Source organism: Bison bison, unplaced genomic scaffold, assembly GCF_000754665.1.
Source record: "Bison bison bison isolate TAMUID 2011002044 unplaced genomic scaffold, Bison_UMD1.0 scf7180017864474, whole genome shotgun sequence".
Taxonomy (NCBI): domain Eukaryota; kingdom Metazoa; phylum Chordata; class Mammalia; order Artiodactyla; family Bovidae; genus Bison; species Bison bison.
Window position 1 is genome coordinate 4,487,164 of NW_011495035.1, and position 20,991 is coordinate 4,508,154.

The 20,991-nt window shown below is 43.7% G+C and overlaps 1 protein-coding gene across 1 annotated transcript in view; it reads right to left on the bottom strand.

Annotated features, from left to right (window-relative positions):
* Positions 1-2,673: 2,673 nt before the first annotated feature.
* The window catches only part of LOC105004418 (E3 ubiquitin-protein ligase PDZRN3-like), a 67,495-nt gene continuing 49,177 nt past the window's right edge, over positions 2,674-20,991 (bottom strand). Inside the window, exon 5 of the mRNA XM_010862033.1 lies at positions 2,674-5,609. Coding sequence (XP_010860335.1) covers positions 5,580-5,609 — 30 coding nt within the window. The 3' untranslated portion in view covers positions 2,674-5,579. The remainder of the gene's footprint in view (positions 5,610-20,991) is intronic.

The following is a 20,991-nucleotide window of genomic DNA, read 5'->3' on the forward strand; positions in this document are numbered from 1 at the left end:
AGAACTTCATTGACTAATGTACTCACAATTTTGTTCTACAGTCTTACAGGGAATTGAATTTTTTTCCAGTAAGAGAATTTTGTAGAGACTGAAATACATGGAAATCTGAAGGTGCAATGTCTGGTGAATATAGCGGATGAATCAGAACCTCTTAGCCAAGCTGTAATAATTTTTGCCTGATCACCAAAGAAACACATGGTCTTGCGTATCCTGATGTAAGATTATGCATTTTCTGTTGACTAATTCCAGACAGTTTTCTGTCAAGTGCTGCTTTCAGTTGGTCTAACTAGGGGTAGTACTTGTGGGAATTAACTGGTTTTCCAGAAGGAGCTCATAATAGAGGACTCCCTTTCAATTCCACTATATATAACAGTTACTGCAAGGGTAGTTTTCCACTCATGAGAGGAAGACGTTCTTTTTAAAATAAATTCACATTTTAAGAGAGTGAATTTAAATAAAAATATTAAATAAGAAACAATTTAGATCACAGAAAAACCAGCAGTGGTGGGTGGATATCTGAAGTCCAGCCAAGGCTACAATGTAGGTTCAGTGTGCATGCAATTAAATACAAGACAAAAGCTAAACAACTAGAAAATATCCTACCACAATATTATTTAAGTTCTTCCTTAGAATCAATATTTATATATACAGAGGACCTGTGTGAGCATATAGTTCATTTACAAGCCCCAGATAATATGTTCTGTCAAGGGCAGCAGCAGCCCTGGCCACCGTCCCTAACATGATCTGAAGAGAATGGCTAATGTCAAACCTTGTCTCTGCACGTGACATCTCTCCAGAGTCTGCTGTACCAGAAAGTGCCTATTCTCAAGGTAACCAACACTCTGAGATATCAACACGACTTTCATCCAAGAAGGAGTAAAATCTGGTTCCTCAAAGCCTTATAAACCTTTCCCTTAAACCTCAAGAGAACTTCTTTCAATTGCTAAGTGCTACACTTGGCAATTTACACATATCCTCCTAATTTGATTTTCACAAGGTTCCTATTACTCAGCAGTAGTAAAATACTGCTGGTTCCAAATTGGGAAAGGACTAAGACAAGGCTGTAATACTGTCACCCTGTTTATTTAACTTATATGCAGAGTACATCATACGAAATGCTGGGCTGGATGAAGCACAAGCTGGAATCAAGATTGCTGGGAAAAATATCAATAACCTCAGATATGCAGGTGACACCACCCTTATGGCAGAAAGTGAAGAAGAACTAAAGAGCCTCTTGATGAAAGTGAAAGAGGAGAGTGAAAAAGATGGCTTGAAACTCAACATTCAAAAGACTAAGATCATGGCATCTGGTCCCATCACTTCATGGCAAATAGATGGGGAAACAATGAAAACAGTGAGAGACTTTATTTTGGGGGGGCTCCAAAATCACTGCAGATGGTGACTGCAGCCATAAAATTAGAAGACACTTGCTCCTTGGAAGAAAAGCTATGACCAACTTAGACAGCATATTAAAAAGCAGAGACTTTTTAATGTAAAAAAAGTTGGCCAGAGACTGGCCAATAAAGGTCCGTCTAGTCAGAGCTATGATTTTTCCAGTAGTCATGTATGGATGTGAGAGTTGGACCATAAAGAAAGCTGAGTGCCGAAGAATGGATGCTTTTGAATTGTGGTATTGGAGAAGACTCTTGAGAGTTCCTCGGACTGCAAGGAGATCAAACGAATGCATCCTAACGGAAATCAGTCCTGAATATTCATTGGAAGGGCTGATGCTAAAGCTGAAACTCCAATACTTTGGCCACCTGATGCAAAGAACTGATTCACTGGAAAGACCCTGATGCTGAAAAAGATAGAGGGCAGGAGGAGAAGGGAGTGACGGAGGTTGAGATGGCTGGATGACATCACCCACTCAATGGATATGAGTTTGAGCAAGCTGCGGGATATGGCGAAGGACAGAGAAGCCTGGTGTGCTGCAGTCCGTGGGGTGGCAAAGAGCCAGACACACTTTAGCAACTGAACAACAAATGACAAACAAGACTTTCTGTAAGAAAACTTGCATCACTGTATATAACACATGGGACAAAAATTGGGAAACTATTTACACATATCCATTCAGTGGCTTATCAGACACATTTTGCTCCATATCTGGAAATACTCAACCTACTCATTCAAAGGTGCTTCAACAAACCTTTATAAAATCTGCCAATTTTGTCTGGCCTCTTTCTGGTCATCCTGAGATGATGGCATAGGTTTTGGCAGATTGACCTCTCTGGTGGAACCACAGGGGTCCATAAGATTAATTCCCTAATTAACCATAAGATTAATTCCACAAAAAAAGAAATGCTGGAACAGGCATATTTCGGGTTAGTACTGCCAGGACTGAGCCTCACTCACGGGCAGGATCACTGCATTATCAGGATTCAGATCCTTTAATAAAGAAAGCCTCCTGGCTCCTGAGACACTCAACAAACGTCGTGGTTCACATGCACCAAGTGGGTTTGGCATTTTGGGACCCTGAAATCTATTTGCTACACCTACATGAAGCTTCGGCTTCCCAGGTGACTCAGTGGTAAAGAATCCATCTGCCCATGTAGGAGATGTGGGTTTGATTCCTGGGTCAGGAAGATCCCCGTCAGGAGGAAATGGCAACCCACTCCAATATTCTCCCCTGGGAAATCCCATGGACAGAGGAGCCTGGTGGGCTACAGTCCGTGGGGTCGCAAAAGAGTCAGATACGACTGAGCAACTAAACAATAACAACAACAACATGAGGCTTATCAGAGAGAAACTGGATGAAGAAAGAGAGGGAAGGGGAGGAGGACAAGCAATCATGTAAACAGTTCATAAACCATCTGAAAAATAAGTGCATTTGTTGATGAGCAAAACACAGCCAAATAAAGGGACCTAGGAAATAAACTTTATGCAATTTTCCTACCTTTGGGTAGAAACTCTTTACTTACCACTGATCACCTGGATACTTGAATAAAATACGTGTTTTGTCTGTGATCTGACTGATCTGAGAGCAGGACAATGTTTAGTTTTGACATCTGCTCAGCTACTCGAGCAGAGCTGTTTTAAGAGAAGTGGCAAATGTTCTGAAAGCTTTCTGCCTTTCAACTATCAGGGCCCACCCCGACTTAGACAAGCCCTTGCACCCTCTGCCTGCTTCAGAACTGCTGTGTCGAGTGCAAGCTGCTGTCCTTCTGGCCACTGACCAGGATGGAGTGAGTATCCCCGCTCTGGGACTCAGCATTCCCAGAAGGAGAGGCTGCGGCAGACACCAGGGGACAAGGGCTCCCAGGACCAGAGGTGCTGTTTCTATTCACTAACGGAGACTCCACCAAGAGTGTTCTCAACATGTGGGTGCTGACCATGGAAGATTCCTTTCTCAGCGTCTGACACAGCTAATCCACTCAGTTGCTAGGATGCCAGCATTTTTGAAGGAACGCCGAAATGAGCTAGCGCTGAAAAATATGGCTGTCCACCTGATGGGCAGGCAAAAGGATGCTGGGGTCAGTCTTTACAAGCAGATCCTCGCCCACCATGGATGAGGTTCATGTTTGGGAAAGGCCAGTATGAACTCATCAAGCCCAGTATCTCCATTCCTGGAAAAGCAAACTTTCTGAAAAAGTTCTCTTTCCTCATTTCTTGGTATGATTTTAAACAGATAATCACAACTTGCTACAGTGACTATCTCAAAGCAACCCAAATTATCTTCTCTCTTGGAAAAGTTTTGTTTTTTTCTTCATTAGGAATCTATCTAAGCGCGCTGGACTTCAGGCAGATATATTTTGCCCGCCAAACTCCACTGCCAACATCCTCTGGGAGATTTATAAACTTTGGTCACAGAACATCCTCTGATCTGAGTCGATTTTTAATCTCCAAAACAGCACAGAAAAGCCTGAGTCCTTTTGAGTCACACATTCACAGGGATAAACAGACCAACATCCCCACAGCCATTCTTAGCACTATAACTGCATATGGGAGGAGCTCACACTCAATAAATTAACGTCCAACATCTAAAAACTAGCAATGAGAACTTCATTACAATTATCAGGGTTAAGCTAATAAAAGAAATCTAATAGGTGATGTAACGTGGAGTGCATGTGAACACAGCACACCCTGTTACATGATGACCATGAGATGAAATTCTTCTGAAACACTGACCCAAAAAACCCCTGATGTTAGGAGGTGTTTCATTAGATTGAAATTAGACATGGTTTCCAGAGTTTCTTTGAAAAAATAAACAAAAAGGCTCCATTCCTTGTAAAGTACAGACAAAATATGTCATTACTCAGACCTCAATTTGCTCTTGGAGAGCCATGTAACACAAGCATCCTCCAGCCCCATGAACCCCTGATTACCACGGTCAGCCTCATCTGAGGCATGCCATGTCCTTTCTTCTGCCTTCATTTAGTCCAAGTACATCTAAAATTTACATAACTGGGGGCATACTGGATACACATGGGCATTTCCCCTGCAAATCAGAGCTCAAACAGACAGACTGAACAGATTTTTGTACTGTCTTTACTTTCGTTCACTTTTTAATTTCAAGAGAGTGCAAGAGAATTCTTTACCAAAGGTTCCTAGATACACATCTCAGTTACAAGTCACCTTAAGAATGAAGTGTATGTTCTCAACATTTCCAAATCAGCTTAACCCCTGTTTCTATAAATGGAAAACACATTTTCAGGCTTTAGGGTGATCCTTACTTATCCATGGGCTGCAATGTGCCAAATTATATTTCCATTTTTTAAAAAATGGTGGATGAATTGGACAAATCAAAAGAAGCGTTGAAGAGAAAGCTGAGCAGATTTGCAGAGAGAACACACCTCTTATAATCACATTTACACAGACTGAAGCCCTGTGTTTAAAAAAAGTTATCAATTTTTTGCATTTGACTGTGTTAACAATTTGGAATCTAAGGTTGAACATTTAAGGCTACCATTTTCTGTGACATCATACATAAGGCAAGGACCACTTGCCTACTGGGGATTTTCTGTAGATTTTCTATGATAGATAAGAGATTTTTAAATGCCTGAGTTTTCCACCAACTTACGGGAGGGTGGAACAGTCTTGGTCTCCAAGGGCAAAAATATTCAACTGTCTTTATAAAAAGGTTTGCCAACTCCTGTTGTAAATCTCACTCAACTCTTTCAATACTCTACTTTCAATACTCTTCTGTCTTTCACCTGCCTCCCGTCCTCCTCACGTCCTGAGCCAGGCCTTCTAGAACCAAACCTATATAACTCTACGTACAAGATCTCAAAGCCAGGGCCTGACAAGCCCAGCTGAATGACCTAGAGCTGTAGACTTGGGGCTGTCACTTGAAGTCCCCCAAATTCTTGTTTCCCACCTGGAAAAAGCTTTTCATAATTGTAAAACCCACTGTATGCCTTGCAGGGCTCTTCAGATATTAGCTGCTGTCTCCCCAGAGGACACCTGTCCATGCAACAGGCCCACCTTTTACTTAAGCATCTGGTCTTCTCTCACCAGCAGCCCCAGGACCTTGATCCAGGGTGTGTCACAGGGAGCCAGGATCCCAAACCCGGGCCCATCGAGTTTCATCAGTTCTCCCAGCACCTGCAGCCAACTTCTCTTTTCAAAGCTTGAACCCGTGGCTAAGGTCTCCTCTCTCCCCAGCTCTTCCTCTGGTGGAGCAAAAGAAAGCTGGAGTTTTCACCTGATCTAAATGATACCCTATGTCCACTGGGTTATCCAGTCCTTCCCAGGGCTGACCATGCCTCATGCCACTCAGGACCTTTCCTTCTTGTCAAAAACACCACCCCCTTCCGCACTGTGACCAGCGGTAAGCCTCATCATTAAGAATGCAGGCTCTAGCATCAGAGAAACGTGCCCTGGAACCCCAGCTCTAATACAGCTGTGTGACACTGGCCTAATTTAACCTGCCCACTCTACTCTTTTCAGTGGGAAGATTATGGTTATTGTGAGGCTGAAGTGAGAGCACGTCAGCAGAGCTCCAGGCATGCTGCCTGGTACAGAGTAAGTGCTGGATAAATGTTAGGATGATGCTCTTTGCCTTTTATTATTCTCATCATCACTATTACCACCACTCCCAATCGCTACGTTTACAATCAGTATCAAAATTATCTAAGTAGAACATTGTTCAAGTTACTGTATATACAACACTATACAATACTGCATGTGCTGTGTGTTCTCTAGGGCTATAAAGAAGTATCACATCCTCCAAAATTAACAGAGGTGGAAAAGTAAAAGTGAAAGTTAACCATGTCTGACTCTGCAACCCCAAGGACTGTAGCCCACCAGGCTCTTCTGTCCATGAAATTCTCCAGGCAAGGATACTGGAGTGGGTTGCCATTCCCTTCTCCAGGGGATCAATCAAACCCAGGTCTCCTGCATTGCATGCAGATTCTTTATTGTCTGAGCCATTAGGGAATAAGCCTATGCTTGCTCATCTGAAAAGCAGAAGAGTTGGATGAACTGACAGATAATGTTGCTGAATGTTGTCTCTAAGAATAAGGTGAATAAACCTGTATGCTGATTTCAACCTCCACAGCATCCCGTGAAGACGTGGCCAATCTGACAGGCTTCCAAACTGGCACTGTTTGTTGAAAACTATGTTTTCAGTGAAAAGCACTCCTGTTCTCCTTAACATCCAGCTTTATCTTTGATATTCAACACATTTCCTGCAGCTTATTCTGTGAGATAAGGATTTTTATGCCAAAGAAATGAATGACATCTGGGAAAAGTAAAAATAAACTCAATACCTTCTCTCAACTTCAGAAAAGTCAAACATTTGAAAGCCTAAACGTTCCAAGTATTAACATAATTAGGGGAAAAAACAAGGTAGTGCAAACTTGAAATTCCCAGAGATCGCAGGATGACTGACAAGTTTGAGTTCTATTTCTATTTTCTATTGCACGAGAGAGACAAGATGGGTTTGATTTTGCAGTCAGTGTTCCTCGAACCAACTTCCTTTCCTAGTTTGCACAAAATGACATATCTTTCAGTACAAGGAATGCAGAAAACCTCAGCTGGTAAACAGGCGTGCTCACTTAGCACATTTGGATTAAAAGGCTATTTGAAAATCTTATTGACAGAGTCACATGACCTGTGAGCACAGCACTCCTCTCATACTGATGGAAGAGCTGGCATCGCAGAACTCCCAGGAGGATAACCTGACCTGATGGTGGGAACTTTCCACCAGAACTATCGCTCTGTTCCAATTTTGTCAAATGTTCATAATCAGAGAGCAACAGACACATCCATGAAGGGGGCGTCCGGGAGGATGGACCTGGAATGGCAGTGACCACTTACTATCTGCTCACTTCTTTCTCACCTTTTCTTTGACAGACAAGCCATGTTTTAGTCACCCCCAGAGAAAAGTGACTAGATCCCAACTGGTCCCGGCCAATCAGGGCATTTCAGGTCCCATAACTGGGTTAGCAGTGTGACCCCCATGTGTCCAGCAGGACTATAAAGGTACAGTCTCTGCTAGGGCTTCCAGGAAAGCATCTTTTACACTAAGACAGAGAGACAAGGAGACGACCTCTTGCTGCTGTCTCTGGAGGCTGTCATGTCATGTCATCTAGATACGATGCCAGGATCTTTGGTGGCCATCTTTAGACCACCAAGAGACCAACTGAACATACCAAGGACAGCCAAGAAGAACCTGGGTCCCTGACAAGATCACTGAGCCACTCAACTCACTGACCTGGAGAATCACCCAGTCCTTATATCTAAGATAACGTGTTTAAGCTGTTTTGATTTCAAAGTTTTGCCACCTATAGTAGAAAGTATCTCAAGCAATTGAATTGGACCAGTGGAAACATCTGAAAGTCTAGACGTTTATTAGCTATACATTCTTCAATGGTCATCCAGAACTGTATGGCTCTGCCTCACCCAAATGGCCAGATGTGAAAGGAACATGTTTTAAGAATCAAGAAGGAACTTTTTATTGCTGACCTGGACACTTCCACATCAAGCATTCTAAATGACATGCAGATATGCTAGGAGTCAAAAAACAATGACCAACTATACACTCTGTTAAAAAAAAAAAAAAAGGCCAGATATGATTATTTTTAGAAACAAAAGCTCAAGATCATGGCCTATGTTCCCAAAGTTGAAAAATCTCTCAGGTGTTTAAAGTTGAACTGATGATTAACAGATTTTTATCAATTCTACTCAAGTAGAACCAGCACTGAAACTTCTTCTAATTCAAAGTCTGCTGTATTTTTAAAAAATTTAAAAAAATCCCCCAAAGCAAATCTTATTTACCTACCAGACATTATTTGGAAAACCACACACATTAAAGTATACACCTCTTTCATTTGTGGACATGTATTTTCATAACAATGTTCACACCTCAAACCAACCTTCCCTTTGGTCTGCTTTCTGCCTCTGCGTATAAACATTCAATGAACAGCTTAGCCTTTAAAACCTCTTACTAGACCCTCCTTGCTTAAATATTAACAAAGGGTCTCACAAGGGTCAGGCCCTACATGAGGACAACAAAGATGGAGGCTAGACCTTAAGGGAGTACAGGTTCTTATGGTGGAGACGACTAACAATACAATTAAATAGTGAATACTAACAACAAGCTAATATAAAGAAGATTAAAGCTCGTGACTAATGCTAATAAGGGAATAAGAGGCAGAAGGAAACAGTGAGCAGGAAAAGAGCAGTTTTACCTCAATGAGAATGAAATAAGGCTCCTCTAACAGGGAGCATACAAGCTGAGGTCTTAGGGCCAAGAAGAAACCCACCAAGGGAAGAGCCACGTGAAGCCAGGCATCAAAGAGAAATGGATGCCGGTCCTGAAGCCACAACCTTCAGCAATCTCATCTGTAAAACGGTACAGATCATCACTAACTTCCTTATCTTCCAGGAACTTGGTATAGTTACAGAAAAAAAAAAAAAAAATGTCCTCTTCTTTTAAAATTCAAGGTTAAAGGCCCTACCAGTAATAAATGTCCTTAATTATCAATCTTCCCTTGGAGAAGCATGAGGCTATAGTTGCTCCAAAAATATACACCTATTGCTTGCTTGGGTTTCATTCTGCATCTCTAAACCAGTAAATTAAAACCAGTTTTGACTGGTTACATTTTATGGCCTTGGAGATACCTGGAGATCCACGAGGCTCTCTCCAGGCAGAACTGAGAACAACCCTCCTACAGAATTTTAGTAAATGCACGCCATTACTATAATGACCAACACAATGACACTGCAAAACTACAGTGTCACAGTCACCCAAATTAGAAAGAGCCCTGGGTGGCTGGCGGAGGATCCCTGGGCAACCCATTTGATATGGTAACACGTGGCAGCAGAGGCAGCTAGGAATTTGCTGGCTGACGACCAAACCCTATTTGCAGCATACTCTTTTTACAGCCCTACCTCCTGATGCACGGTTATTTGCCACACGATTACGTAAAAATTAAATAATCAGCCACAGTGCTAAGAGAAAGTAAAATCCTGTGATTAAAATGAGTGACAAACCTATTAACGAGCGCAGGGCATTATGTTACAACCGTTTCTGTTTGATTAGGGTAAACCAGATGTGCAGTTTTTAAAAGCGATCTATACTGCAATGGGGGATATGTGTGTATGCTAAGTCGCTTCAGCTGTGTCTGACTCTTTGTGACCCCATGGACTGAAGCCCTCCAGGCTCCTTTGTCCATGGAATTCTCCAGGCAGGAATACTGGAGCAGGCTGTCATTTCTTACTCCAGGGGACAATCACGCCAATTAGAAAGCATGGCTGAAATTCCTGTTCAGCCTTGGAGAATCCCTGAGGATGGAGGTACCATCATTCTCCTTTCTAGATGACAAATTGATGTCCTAAGGAGTAAATGAACTTGCCCAGGGTATGTGCTGCCTCTAAAATTTGAATCAAGTTCATCTGATTCCAAACCACATGTTCTTTTTCTTCCTCACAAGGCCTCACCTGGCGAATCATGTTCCGGTCTTCTTTATTCCTTGATGAATTAGGAGTCCTAAGATTTTCCTGCAGGTCCTTCATAGGAAGGGCTCAAGATGAACACAAGCAATCTGGAGACTGTTACATGAAATGAAGACTGAGTTTCTCTCCAAACAGCCTCCGGGGAACCTCAGCGCAAGCAGGTTACCAAGCTTCCATAAGGGGGAGTGGAGGGCACCTCATCCTCGCATGATGGGGCACGTTCTGCCTCCTGGATGCCCTATTTTTCCAGGTCTCTAGGCCTCTACACTGACAACTCCCACTGCTGGAAAGGTCCTTCTCTGTCCTACTCTCTACCAAGGCTGCTCCATCCTCAGCAGGGCCCTCTGAGAATTTCCTCACCCGCTGTACCTCCAGACACAGGCACAGACTCCACCCGGCAATACCCTCAGGTCACAGTGGCAGAGTGTATCCCAGTGGCCCTCCTCACTGGACGGGGACACCTCCAGGAAGGACCTGAATTTACCTTTGTGTTTCCTCCCCAGTACAGGGCACAGCGCCTTCAAGGATCAACTTCAAAGAGATACTCATTGAGCTAAGCCAGGTGCCCAGCTGGAGGTGGCAGTGTGGAGATAAGGCACTCTCAGGAGGTTGAGAGGAGGGTTTCTGGGTGCCCTGACATCTACTTTCTGTGTCACCTTACCTGTCCCTTAAATTCTGTGCCTTGATTTCCCTATCTGTACATGGGGACCATGGTCCTGCTCAGCCCCCACTAACCTGCAGTCAGAATGACAGGCAAAGGAAGCCAGGAGTCACTGACACCAAGAGGCGGAGAACACTATGGATGCTCTATTAACCTTCCACCCCCCAACCTGCTTCCAGGGATTAAGATCCAGCTGATACATGATATATTTGGCTTTGCTTCTTGCCAGGATGTAAGCCCTGGCAAGATCTTGAGGATGTAAGCCCCAGGATCCTTACATCTTACTAGGATGTAAGCCCCAGAAGAGAGAACTCTTGTTTTCTTCTCTGCTGGATAGTGGCTCCGAGGACAGTAACTGCAGGCAGAGGGCCTCAAATGCTTCTTGAATGAATGAAGAAGCAAATGAACGAGTGAATGAACAAGTAAACAAACAGTGCCTGACCAACTCACGGAGCAGATACCATCCAGAAGAGGCAAGGAACGTTAACAAAATGGAGACCTGATATTTTTATGGCCATAATTACAGGGATATTTCCTTTTTTCTGTGGATTTCCCAGGTGGCAATGGTGGTAAAGAACCCGCCTGCCAATGTGGGAGACAATAAGAGATGCAGGTTCGATCCCTGGGTGGGGGAAGATCCCCTGGAGGAGGACATGGCAAACCACTCCAGTTTTCTTGCCTAAAGAATCCCGTAGACAGAGGAGCCTGGTGGACAATGGTCCATAGGGTCGCAAAGAGTTCGACACAGCTGAAGAGACTTTGCATGCATGCACACACAGAGTAAAGGCTGCACGTGTATTCAATTCTTAGAAAAGACTGATGGCTGATTTCATGCTAGGTGGCACAGGAGTCCTCACATTTGTACCTTACCTGTCCCCAGACTCTCTGTAATATAATGAATGCTGTGTGAACCCACACGCTCATGGCCCACAGACCTCTGCTTTAACAAAACCCTCTGGAAAAGGACGAGTCCTCTGTAAGGAAATCTATCACTCCAGTTGCCTAAACTTGGGTTTCCTCAAAGGCCAGTCTGTGACTGACCAGAGGCTCCCTATCCAAAAGGAAGCATTGGTGGAGGCCGGCAGGAGGCCCCATCCATCGGAGGGGTAAAGGTATCAAGTTCCACTAGCACCGAGACTGGAGGAGGAGGAAGAGGAAGTAGAGAGGATGAAAGTGCCCGGGAAAGAAGACCTCAAGCTCCAAAATCCCTCTCTGGACTCTCACCTTCCAAGATGTTCCTAAAAACTCTCTTAAGGTGCCTGCTTTGTTCTCACCCTTAACATCTTACAAATGCATTTGCATTTGATTTTTTTTTTTTTTTTTCTTTTTCAAATCTACCTGGCTGGCTGTGGATGGTAAGAAAACTTATGCAGAAGACCAAGATAAGGGTCCTGATCTTTATCATAGTTACCTCTTCAACTTGCACGAAATCTCTAAATTAAGAAGCATCACTTACTCCATCCCAGATATGGACTGAGGTTTCTAAGGTTCCATTTTCTCAAAGTAAGATTTTCTCAAAGGAAGATTCCACCTTCCTCAAAATGAAAGGAAGACATTTCACGTAACAACTTATATACCCACAATCCCAGCTCTCTTGCAAAGTTTCTATATACGTCATGTATAAATGCTCCAGGGTGCTTTTACTTTTCCCCTCTCTAAAAGGTCTTTGTAGCCCTTTCTTCTCAATACCCAGTGGTGAGAAAAGTGATTTATCACCTGCCACGGTAGCTACTCGGTATTCCCACCATAAATCGTGCCTCTCTGACAAAACCCTTATCTCCAAAAACAGATAGCAGCAACCATTACTGCTTTGTACGTCGATGTCCCTTTTATTTAAGAACAACTCTGTTTTCTTTATAAATCCTTAAACGTATTAGTAGAAGACTCATCATAGTAGATGCCTTCAGCGACGGGCAATCCAGCCCAAGCCTCGTGCTCACTTCTAAGAAAAGGCGAAATCCATAAGCAAACACGTGCCGCAGGGACTGTGCCAAAGGACATTTTTCAAAGACCAGTGCCACTGGGTTGAAGTCAGCTCTACATACCTTTTCAATCAAAGCCACAGCTGCCCCAGCAAGAAGGGTCAGAGAACTCGATCTCCACAAGCAGGTGGTCCGCGCTCCATCAACAGACTCGGCCCCGAGTTCATCCCTTAGTCGGCTGCTCAGAACCCAGGGAGCAGAGGCAGCTCTGTGAAAGCTGAGAGGGACACACGTGCTTCCAGAAAAGACAGGGATGATCCATTCCCTTGAGCACAGGTGGGCCTCTGCACTGACACAGGGCAGGATGGAGACTGGAATAGGGGCTTAGGTTTGGGGAAAGTGTGCCAGGTAATTTGGCACCTAAGTGAGCAAGGGACAGTGGGGTTCAGAAAATTTACCAGGTTTGTGTCAACAGAATTTTAGCTCATACCAAAAAAGATCTCAAGAATCGCTTCACTGAGCATCTGCCTTTTACAGAGAGGTGAGCTGGAGTGCTTAGCGAGGAGTCAGGTCTCCGAGGGCAGTCTCTCTTTTCAAACCCGATAATCAAGACAATAAAAAACAAACATCCAATCTGTTTGCTCATGGCTGTGTGTTTTCTAACTTTTGATCAATTTCATGGGTGGTCAGGTGGATTGTCTTCTGTACCTCTGATCCCTCTTTCAAAGATTTTAATCAGTTCTTCCCAAAGATCAAAGTCCACTTGGTCAACATGGGAGTTTTGCTAACTCCGAAATCACTGGGTGGAAATCCAATGCTGTTTTATTCTAGAGGACTCTGGCTGATTAGAGAAAAGAAAAGAAGTCCCAGATCAATTCATCACAAAGTTTAGAAATATTACGAGCTTCCCTCTATCCCTCAGATGCGCTCTTCTTTCAGGGATCCCTGGACCTCACGTGGATGGCAGAGAATCAAGCTATCTCCTCATCTCTGTGAACAACCCCCCATAAATCACAATGTACATTCCATCTGTCATAGTACGTATGACAGCAGTAAGCACTGCTGGTTGTGCCCCAGTTACAGGCACACAGAGTAACTGTGAGCAGGGCCGCAGAAGTACAAAAAGGAGACATTTAACAATCAATCGAAGAGGGGCCTGGCAAAGAGGGAATGGCGTGATTTTGCAAAAGCCTTCTTCCCACACTTTCCCATTAAAAAACGCCAGTTCCTTCCTGCACTTGAGAAAGCATCACATATATTTTGCTTGGATTTCAAGAGTTTGAGACTTCCCTGGTGGCTCAGAGAGTAAAAGCATCTGCCTACAATGCGGGAGACCCAGGTTCAATCCCTGGGTCGGGAAGATCCCCTGGAGAAGGAAATGGCAACCCACTCCAGTATTCTTGCCTGGAAAATCCCATGGACGGAGAAGCCTGGTAGGCTACAGTCCATGGGGTCGCAGAGTCAGACATGACTGAGGGACTTCATTTTTCAAGAGTTTAAGGAGACACATGGAAAAACTTCTGTAGTTTTGAAAAGACTAGAGCTTTCATGATGGAGACTGTGGATAAACCAAGTAAATGTCACAAGCCAATCAGCAAAAGAGAAGCTTTCTGCTCTTCTCTGCAGTTGCCTCCAGAACTGTGGCTTATCTCCCAAGTCTACAGCAAGATGTGGAGCTTGTTGATTGGTGGGGAAACCAGTACAAACTGGAGCTGTCTTCCTTGCCCCAAAGGTCTCTCTGAGATCCAAAGGTGACCTTCCACAGAAGTAGAAGGCCCCAAACCAGACAGCTAGATGGGATCTCCAGGGTCTTCAGCTCCAGGGAAGGGCAAAATATGCAGGATGCAGCCCAGGATTGGTCACTTTTATTGCAAGGTGTAGCAAGTGATAATCTGGAATGTCGGGGCCCCAGAGCACCAGGAGGGAAAGGAAGGCCCAGACTGGTCCCTGAGATAAAATCTATGTAAAGCCAGATCTATAAATCAGCAGCAGTATTTTCTAGCAGAGCTGAACAAACCACAGCCTATAAGCCAATTCTGGCCCACCACCTGTTGGTATTGGTTTTTTGTTTGTTTGTTTGTTTGTTTTTAGTAAAGTTTCACTGGACCTAGCCATACCCATATGCTTACATACTGTCTATGGCTGTTTAAACACTAAGACGTTGCTGTGCTGATTAGTTTCGAGGTGCTGTGTGGCCCCCAAAGCATCTACTATCTTGCCCTTTACAGAATGTAAACCCCCATTCAATGGTGAAATGTCAATGTTATGGGCCACTTTCAGTCTTCCAAATCTATACAAGCCCTCCAAAATTACCTTTTATAAGGCTTTTTAAAAGGCCAAAAAATATACAAATTTACCCCTCTGACGGCCATGGGTTGTTATCGCACCAGGCCCTCAAAGTAACCCATGATGTGACAATTAAAAAAAAAAATCACAGCAAATATTAAAGGCTTTCCACCCCACTCAAGACAAGCTGTTCACCTCTGCCTTGCCACGGACACACAGTTCCAGCGGCCAGGTAGAGTGTGCAGCTGGACTCAGTGCATCCTCTGGACCTGAGCAGTCACGGGAAGCAAGAAGGCCTGAAATTTAAAGGGCAAATACCCCTCACTCTAACATCACAGAGAAGTAACAGTTGTCTGCATAAGTGAGCTGACTCTACCCCTGTCTGATATTTGACACTCGGCCTCTAAAGGAAAAGAAAAAAAATGTCCAACATTAATTACCCTCCAGGGCTAAAGGCTGTGCTCTAAGTACATTCTCAGCCCCCACTCGGAGCCTCTTGACTGCTAATCTCCTCAGCACGGAGAAAACCTGCCCCAGGGTAGAAGTGCCTTCTTGGCTAAAGCTGGATAAAGCTTCTAAAACCCAACAGGGTATGTACTTGACCATCTTAATTAGGCAGCGGGAGCCTGTGCAGCTGAGGAATCTCGGCTCAGCCTCCTTCCCTGACACTTCTCCCAAAACAGAAAGAAACGAAATGAGTTCAGTCAAACGAGCACACTGACGGGACTTCCCTGGCAGTCCCAGGGCTAAGACCCCAGGCTTCCATTGCAGGGAGCATGGGTTCGACCCTTGGTCTGGGAACTAAAATCCCATATGCCGAGTGGCCAACACAGAAAACAAACAAATAAGCACACTGATTATTGAAAACCAGCCAAAAGAGACCAACCAACACTGACTCAACAGAAGAGAAAAGACGGTGACTTTTAAACCAAAGTCAGGTTTCTTCTACCCGCATCTAGCTCCTTCTATCTCTGGCAGTTTGGTCCTACGATGAACAAAGGGTTCATTTATAACACCAGTCCTACTGGAGCAGCTGCCAAATACAACTGAGTTTTCTACCTCTCAGCTCCCCAAAGAGCAAAGATAAGTTGTCACTTCTTTGAAGTGTGGGACGAGAGCGCAAAGTGATGGTTTTTTAAAGAAAGGGGGGAAAAAGTTAATAAGTTATAATACACAGACAATCTCCAAGCTCTGAAGAATTTCATCTTTTATCGCACAAACTAGTACTTCTGTAATTTACCAGGATCGCTGATAAAAACAATGAACACAAATGGCATTATACTGTACTTAAAAGGAAGAACTGGGTTTATAATTACACTTGTAATTCTCGAGGTGGCTCACAACTACAATATGTGTGTTTTTCACAGACTACAAAGGTGCCTGGAACCTTCTGAAAAAGTCAGCCGTGCAAGACCAACTCAAGTATAACATCTTACACTTCCAAGAGTGCTTGGAGATCCCATTTCTAAGGTAAGTCCTCTTTCCCAACTAACATCTGTACCAAGCTCAAGAAAGAGCCACGCAAGAAAAAGTTGCTTCTAGAACATTCAGCTCATCGTTTTCTCCCAGAAATTCCAGTGCCATTCTCAAGGAGAAAGTTGAGAAACAGCAGTCAAGTCAAATGGAAAACTCATCAGCAGCTTTGATCATGTTGACAGGTGGGCCAAAACTGGGACATGTGTTTAAAAGACAAAGTGTTTACAGAAGCAGAAAAACTTAGTAAGTTCAGAATGAAGAGACAGAAAAGCAGGTGACAAAAAGCACTGTTGCATTCGTGCACCACGGTTGTAAAGCCTGGTTCCAGCCCACTTTCTCACTACACCGACAGGAGGCCAAATGAACTGGTCTCCAAGGATCATCCAGTTGTTAATACAATCCTCTGTGTACGTTGATCAAAATCAATTTCTGATTCATAACTCAGCAGCAACCCTCTTAAACGTACGTCTGACTGCCAAGAACACTTAAAGACTGATTGTAATCTGAAAGTGAGGGTGAAATATTACAGAGGGAGAAAAGAGGCGCAGGGATAAGGACGGAAGGAGAGAGAAAAAAAGGAGAAAAAGCCAACCAACACATCTTTAGTTATCTTGCTATCATTCTGCAGTAACTGTATGTCCTTTAGAAGAAATTACACGTGTTTGCACATCTGCACACACACAAACACAGGTATACACGCCGCTTATTTTCTGCCAAAATTGTTCCTTTATCCCTACCCCCTGACTTCAAACTGGGGACTGCACTCCGTCATGTGTTAAGGATGGGAGAAAGAAGTCCAAATTGAGACTGATTAAAACAATGCAGTTAACATACCTAATGAGAAGTGTTATCAAAGCCACTGAAAACTAAAGCTGATCTAAAAGGATGGTCCTCCACCTAAGTAAGTGATACAGAATGAGCCAAACTGCACGCTCCAGACCTGAGTGCATTCTGCCCTCATCACCCACCTACAAGTCAGGACAGCTGCACATAGCTTCCAGCTACAGTGTGCCCAAAAGCAATGCCACCGTGCTGGCTTGCAGTGGGAACTTCCCTTATGTCTCTCTCTGAATGTAAACATAAATAAGTGATCCAAACTTAAAAAAAGGCAGAAAAACAAGTTTTCAGGGTGATGCAAGGAGAATTCTGAGGCTCCAAAATACTATGAAATTATATTTTAAGGATAATTTATCAGAATACAACTGCCAACACCAAACATAAGTTCCTTGAAAAGTCTGCTGAAATCATTAGCCTTTTATTATTTTGCTTGATTAAACTCACTGACTAGATAGACTTATTGGTAAAAACCAAGGCCAGTTCCTGCCAAAGTAGACTTTACAGAATTGCTATCTTGTTGGTGTGGGTCACTAAGCGTTTAGGGTGATAGCTTTGAGAGCTACAAATAAAGAAGTCAGGTCCTGGAGATAAGTACAATTGCTAGAGAACGCATTACAAAAATGAATTACGAGTTAAAAATAATCGGGAGAGGGGAGAAACAGTATAGGGCTAGAGGAATAAGAAGTACCAATTACTAGGTAAAAAATAAGCTACAAGGATAAATTGTACAACATGGGGGAATATATCCAGTATTTTATAATAATTGTAAGTCAGGTATAACCTTTAAACTCTGTGAAATCACCCTAATGTACACATTATAAAATTTATGTAACATTATGCAACTAATAGATATCAATAAAAGTAACTTTAATGAATAATTTTTTAAAAAAGAGAAAAGAAATCAGGATGAATCAAGCACAATACACATTCCCAAGACACCTATTTTCAGCGCATCTATTAGTGAGGATGGCAAGGTTATCAAGACATTCATTTTGCTGGCCTTACTTTAATCTGAAATGTGGCATTTGGGGACATAACTCACATAATGCTTTCCTTAAATGGACGTACTCACTCATGCATTGTTGACACCTGAAATTCGATAAAAGGTTAATTTTCATTCATTCATTCTGGCAAACATGACTTTCCTTGCTTTCAAAGCCCAATTGAGAGCTTAGCGGAATGTCTTTCCAAAAGCATCCTTGCAAAAAGAAAACTCTGGAGGAGCGCATGACTGGGCCAGGGGATTAGAAGCTGTTACATGACGAACCTCGGCATTGAGCAGGTCTCTGATGAACATTCTGTTCAAGCTCTCTTTACTCACTGACTCTTTAAAAGATTGTAAATGGAAAGAATGCATGTAAACCCTACATGTAATCAGACACACAGATGTTTAGGATGATTGGGATTAATAAACAACAACAGGAAAACAATGTTTACAGAGCCCTTCGTGCCGAGGGACGCCACACTTGGTGACTGCGGGCCTGCGTCTCACTGACTCCACCTGCCAGGGTCAGGCCTGCCTTCTCCCAGCCTGCTCTTTGACCCCGGGGAGGACTTCCATCACAGAACGGGGCACCAGGCCCCTAGCTCGGCGCACTTCAGTCACAGGGCACACCAGAGGAGAAGCCAAAGACAGAGGAGAAATGATCCCTACATATCTGTCCACAGCACCCTCCTTGTGGGGATCCACAACATCTTTCTAGAGATAAGGCTCAGGTCTGGGCAGCCCGCTCCACAGCACCCTCTCCTCCTGGCTTCTGTACTTCCTTCCAGTGCTTCAAGCCAAAGCTCGTCTCAGCACAGCTCCTAGCCCTGGATACCACCCCATCACCTAAGCATCCCTCTACTAGGGGTGGACAAAACATGGCCCATGAGCCAGACTCAACCCAAAGCCTCCTTCTGTTAATAAAGTTTTACTGGAAGCCACATCTCTTCAGGTAAACGCTGTCCATGGCTGCTTTCTCACCAGAACTGCAGAGTTAAGGAGCTCAAACAGAGGCCACGTGGCCCCAGAGCTGAAAATATCCACTATGTGGACCCCAATAGAAAAAGTTTGCTAACCCCTGCCCTACACTCTCCTCACACCCTTGAGAAGGTTCCTCACTAACCTCTCCTGATTGATTCCACTGCAACTGTTCAGTTCAGTTCAATTCAGTTCTGTCGCTCAGTTGTGTCTGACTCTTTGCGACCCCATGAACTGCAGTACGCCAGGCCTCCCTGTGAGTTGGAGTTTACCCAAAATCATGTCCATTGAGTCGGTGATGCCATCCAGCCATCTCATCCTCTGTCATCCCCTTCTCCTCCTGCCTTCAATCTTTCCCAGCATTAGGGTCTTTCCCAATGAGTCAGCTCTTTGCATCAGGTGGCCAAAGTACTGGAGTTTCAGCTTCAACATTAGTCGTTCCAATGAACACCCAGGACTGATTTCCTTTAGAATGGACTGGTTGGATCTCCTCGCAGTCCAAGGGACTCTCAAGAGTCTTCTCCAGCACCACAGTTCAAAGGCATCAATTCTTCGGTGCTCAGCTTTCTTTATAGTCTAACTCTCACATCAATACTGGACTACTGGAAAAACCATCAGTTCAGTTCAGTTCAGTCACTCAGTCATGTGTGACTCTTTGTGATTCCATGAATCGCAGCACACCAGGCCTCCCTGTCCATCACCAACTCCCGGCGTTCACTCAAACTCATGTCCATTGAGTCGGTGATGTCATCCAGCCATCTCATCCTCTGTCATCCCCTTCTCCTCCTGCCCCCAATCCCTCCCAGCATTAGGGTCTTTCCCAATGAGTCAACTCTTTGCATCAGGTGGCCAAAGTACTGGAGTTTCAGTTTCAGCATCAGTCCATCCAATGAATACCCAGGACTTATCACCTTTAGGATGGACTGGTTGGATCTCCTTGTAGTCCAAGACTAGACAGACTTTTGTTGACAAAGTAATGTCTCTGCTTTTTAATATGCTGTCTAGGTTGGTCATAACTTTCCTTCCAAGGAGTATCTTTTAATTTCATGGCTGCAATCACAATCTGCAGTGATTCTGGAGCCCCAAGAAATAAAGTCTGACACTGTTCTGCTGTCTCCCCATCTATTTGCCATGAAGTGATGGGACCAGATGCCATGATCTTTGTTTTCTGAATGTTGAGCTTTAAGCCAACTTTTTCACTCTCCTCTTTCACTTTCATCAAGAGGCCCTTTAGTTCTTCTTCACTTTCTGCCATAAAGGTGGTATCATCTGCATATCTGAGGTTACTGATATTTCTCCCACAATCTTGCTTCCAGCTTGTGCTTCTTCCAGCCCAGCGTTTCTCATGATGTACTCTGCATATAAGTTAAATAAGCAGGGTGACAATATACAGTCTTGACGTACTCCTTTTCCTATTTGGAACCAGTCTGTTGTTCCATGTCCAGTTCTAACTGTTGCTTCCTAACCTGCATATAGGTTTCTTAAGAGGCAGGTCAGGTAGTCTGGTATTCCCATCTCTTTCAGAATTTTACACAGTTTATTGTGATCCACACAGTCAAAGGCTTTGGCACAGTCAATAAAGCAGAGAGAGATGTTTTTCTGGAACTCTCTTGCTTTTTCCATGATCCAGCGAATGTTGGCAATTTGACCTCTGGTTCCTCTGCCTTTTCTAAAACCAGCTTGAACATCAGGAAGTTCACGGTTCAAGTGTGCTGTCTGTTTACTCCTGGGATCCTGAACGACACAGTCCTCAACTATGCCTATGAAGTAGCTTCAGTTACTATAATTATTCCCATTTCACAGAGGACAAGAAAATGTAAGGTTCCTTTAGGAGTAAATATTTAGGTGAAAGGAAAAGGGAGTGACACCGAGTTTCAGAACAAAAAAAAGACCAGCCAAAAAGAAGCTTAAAGAGAGAAAGAGACAGACTGACTGATGAAGTGTTAAAA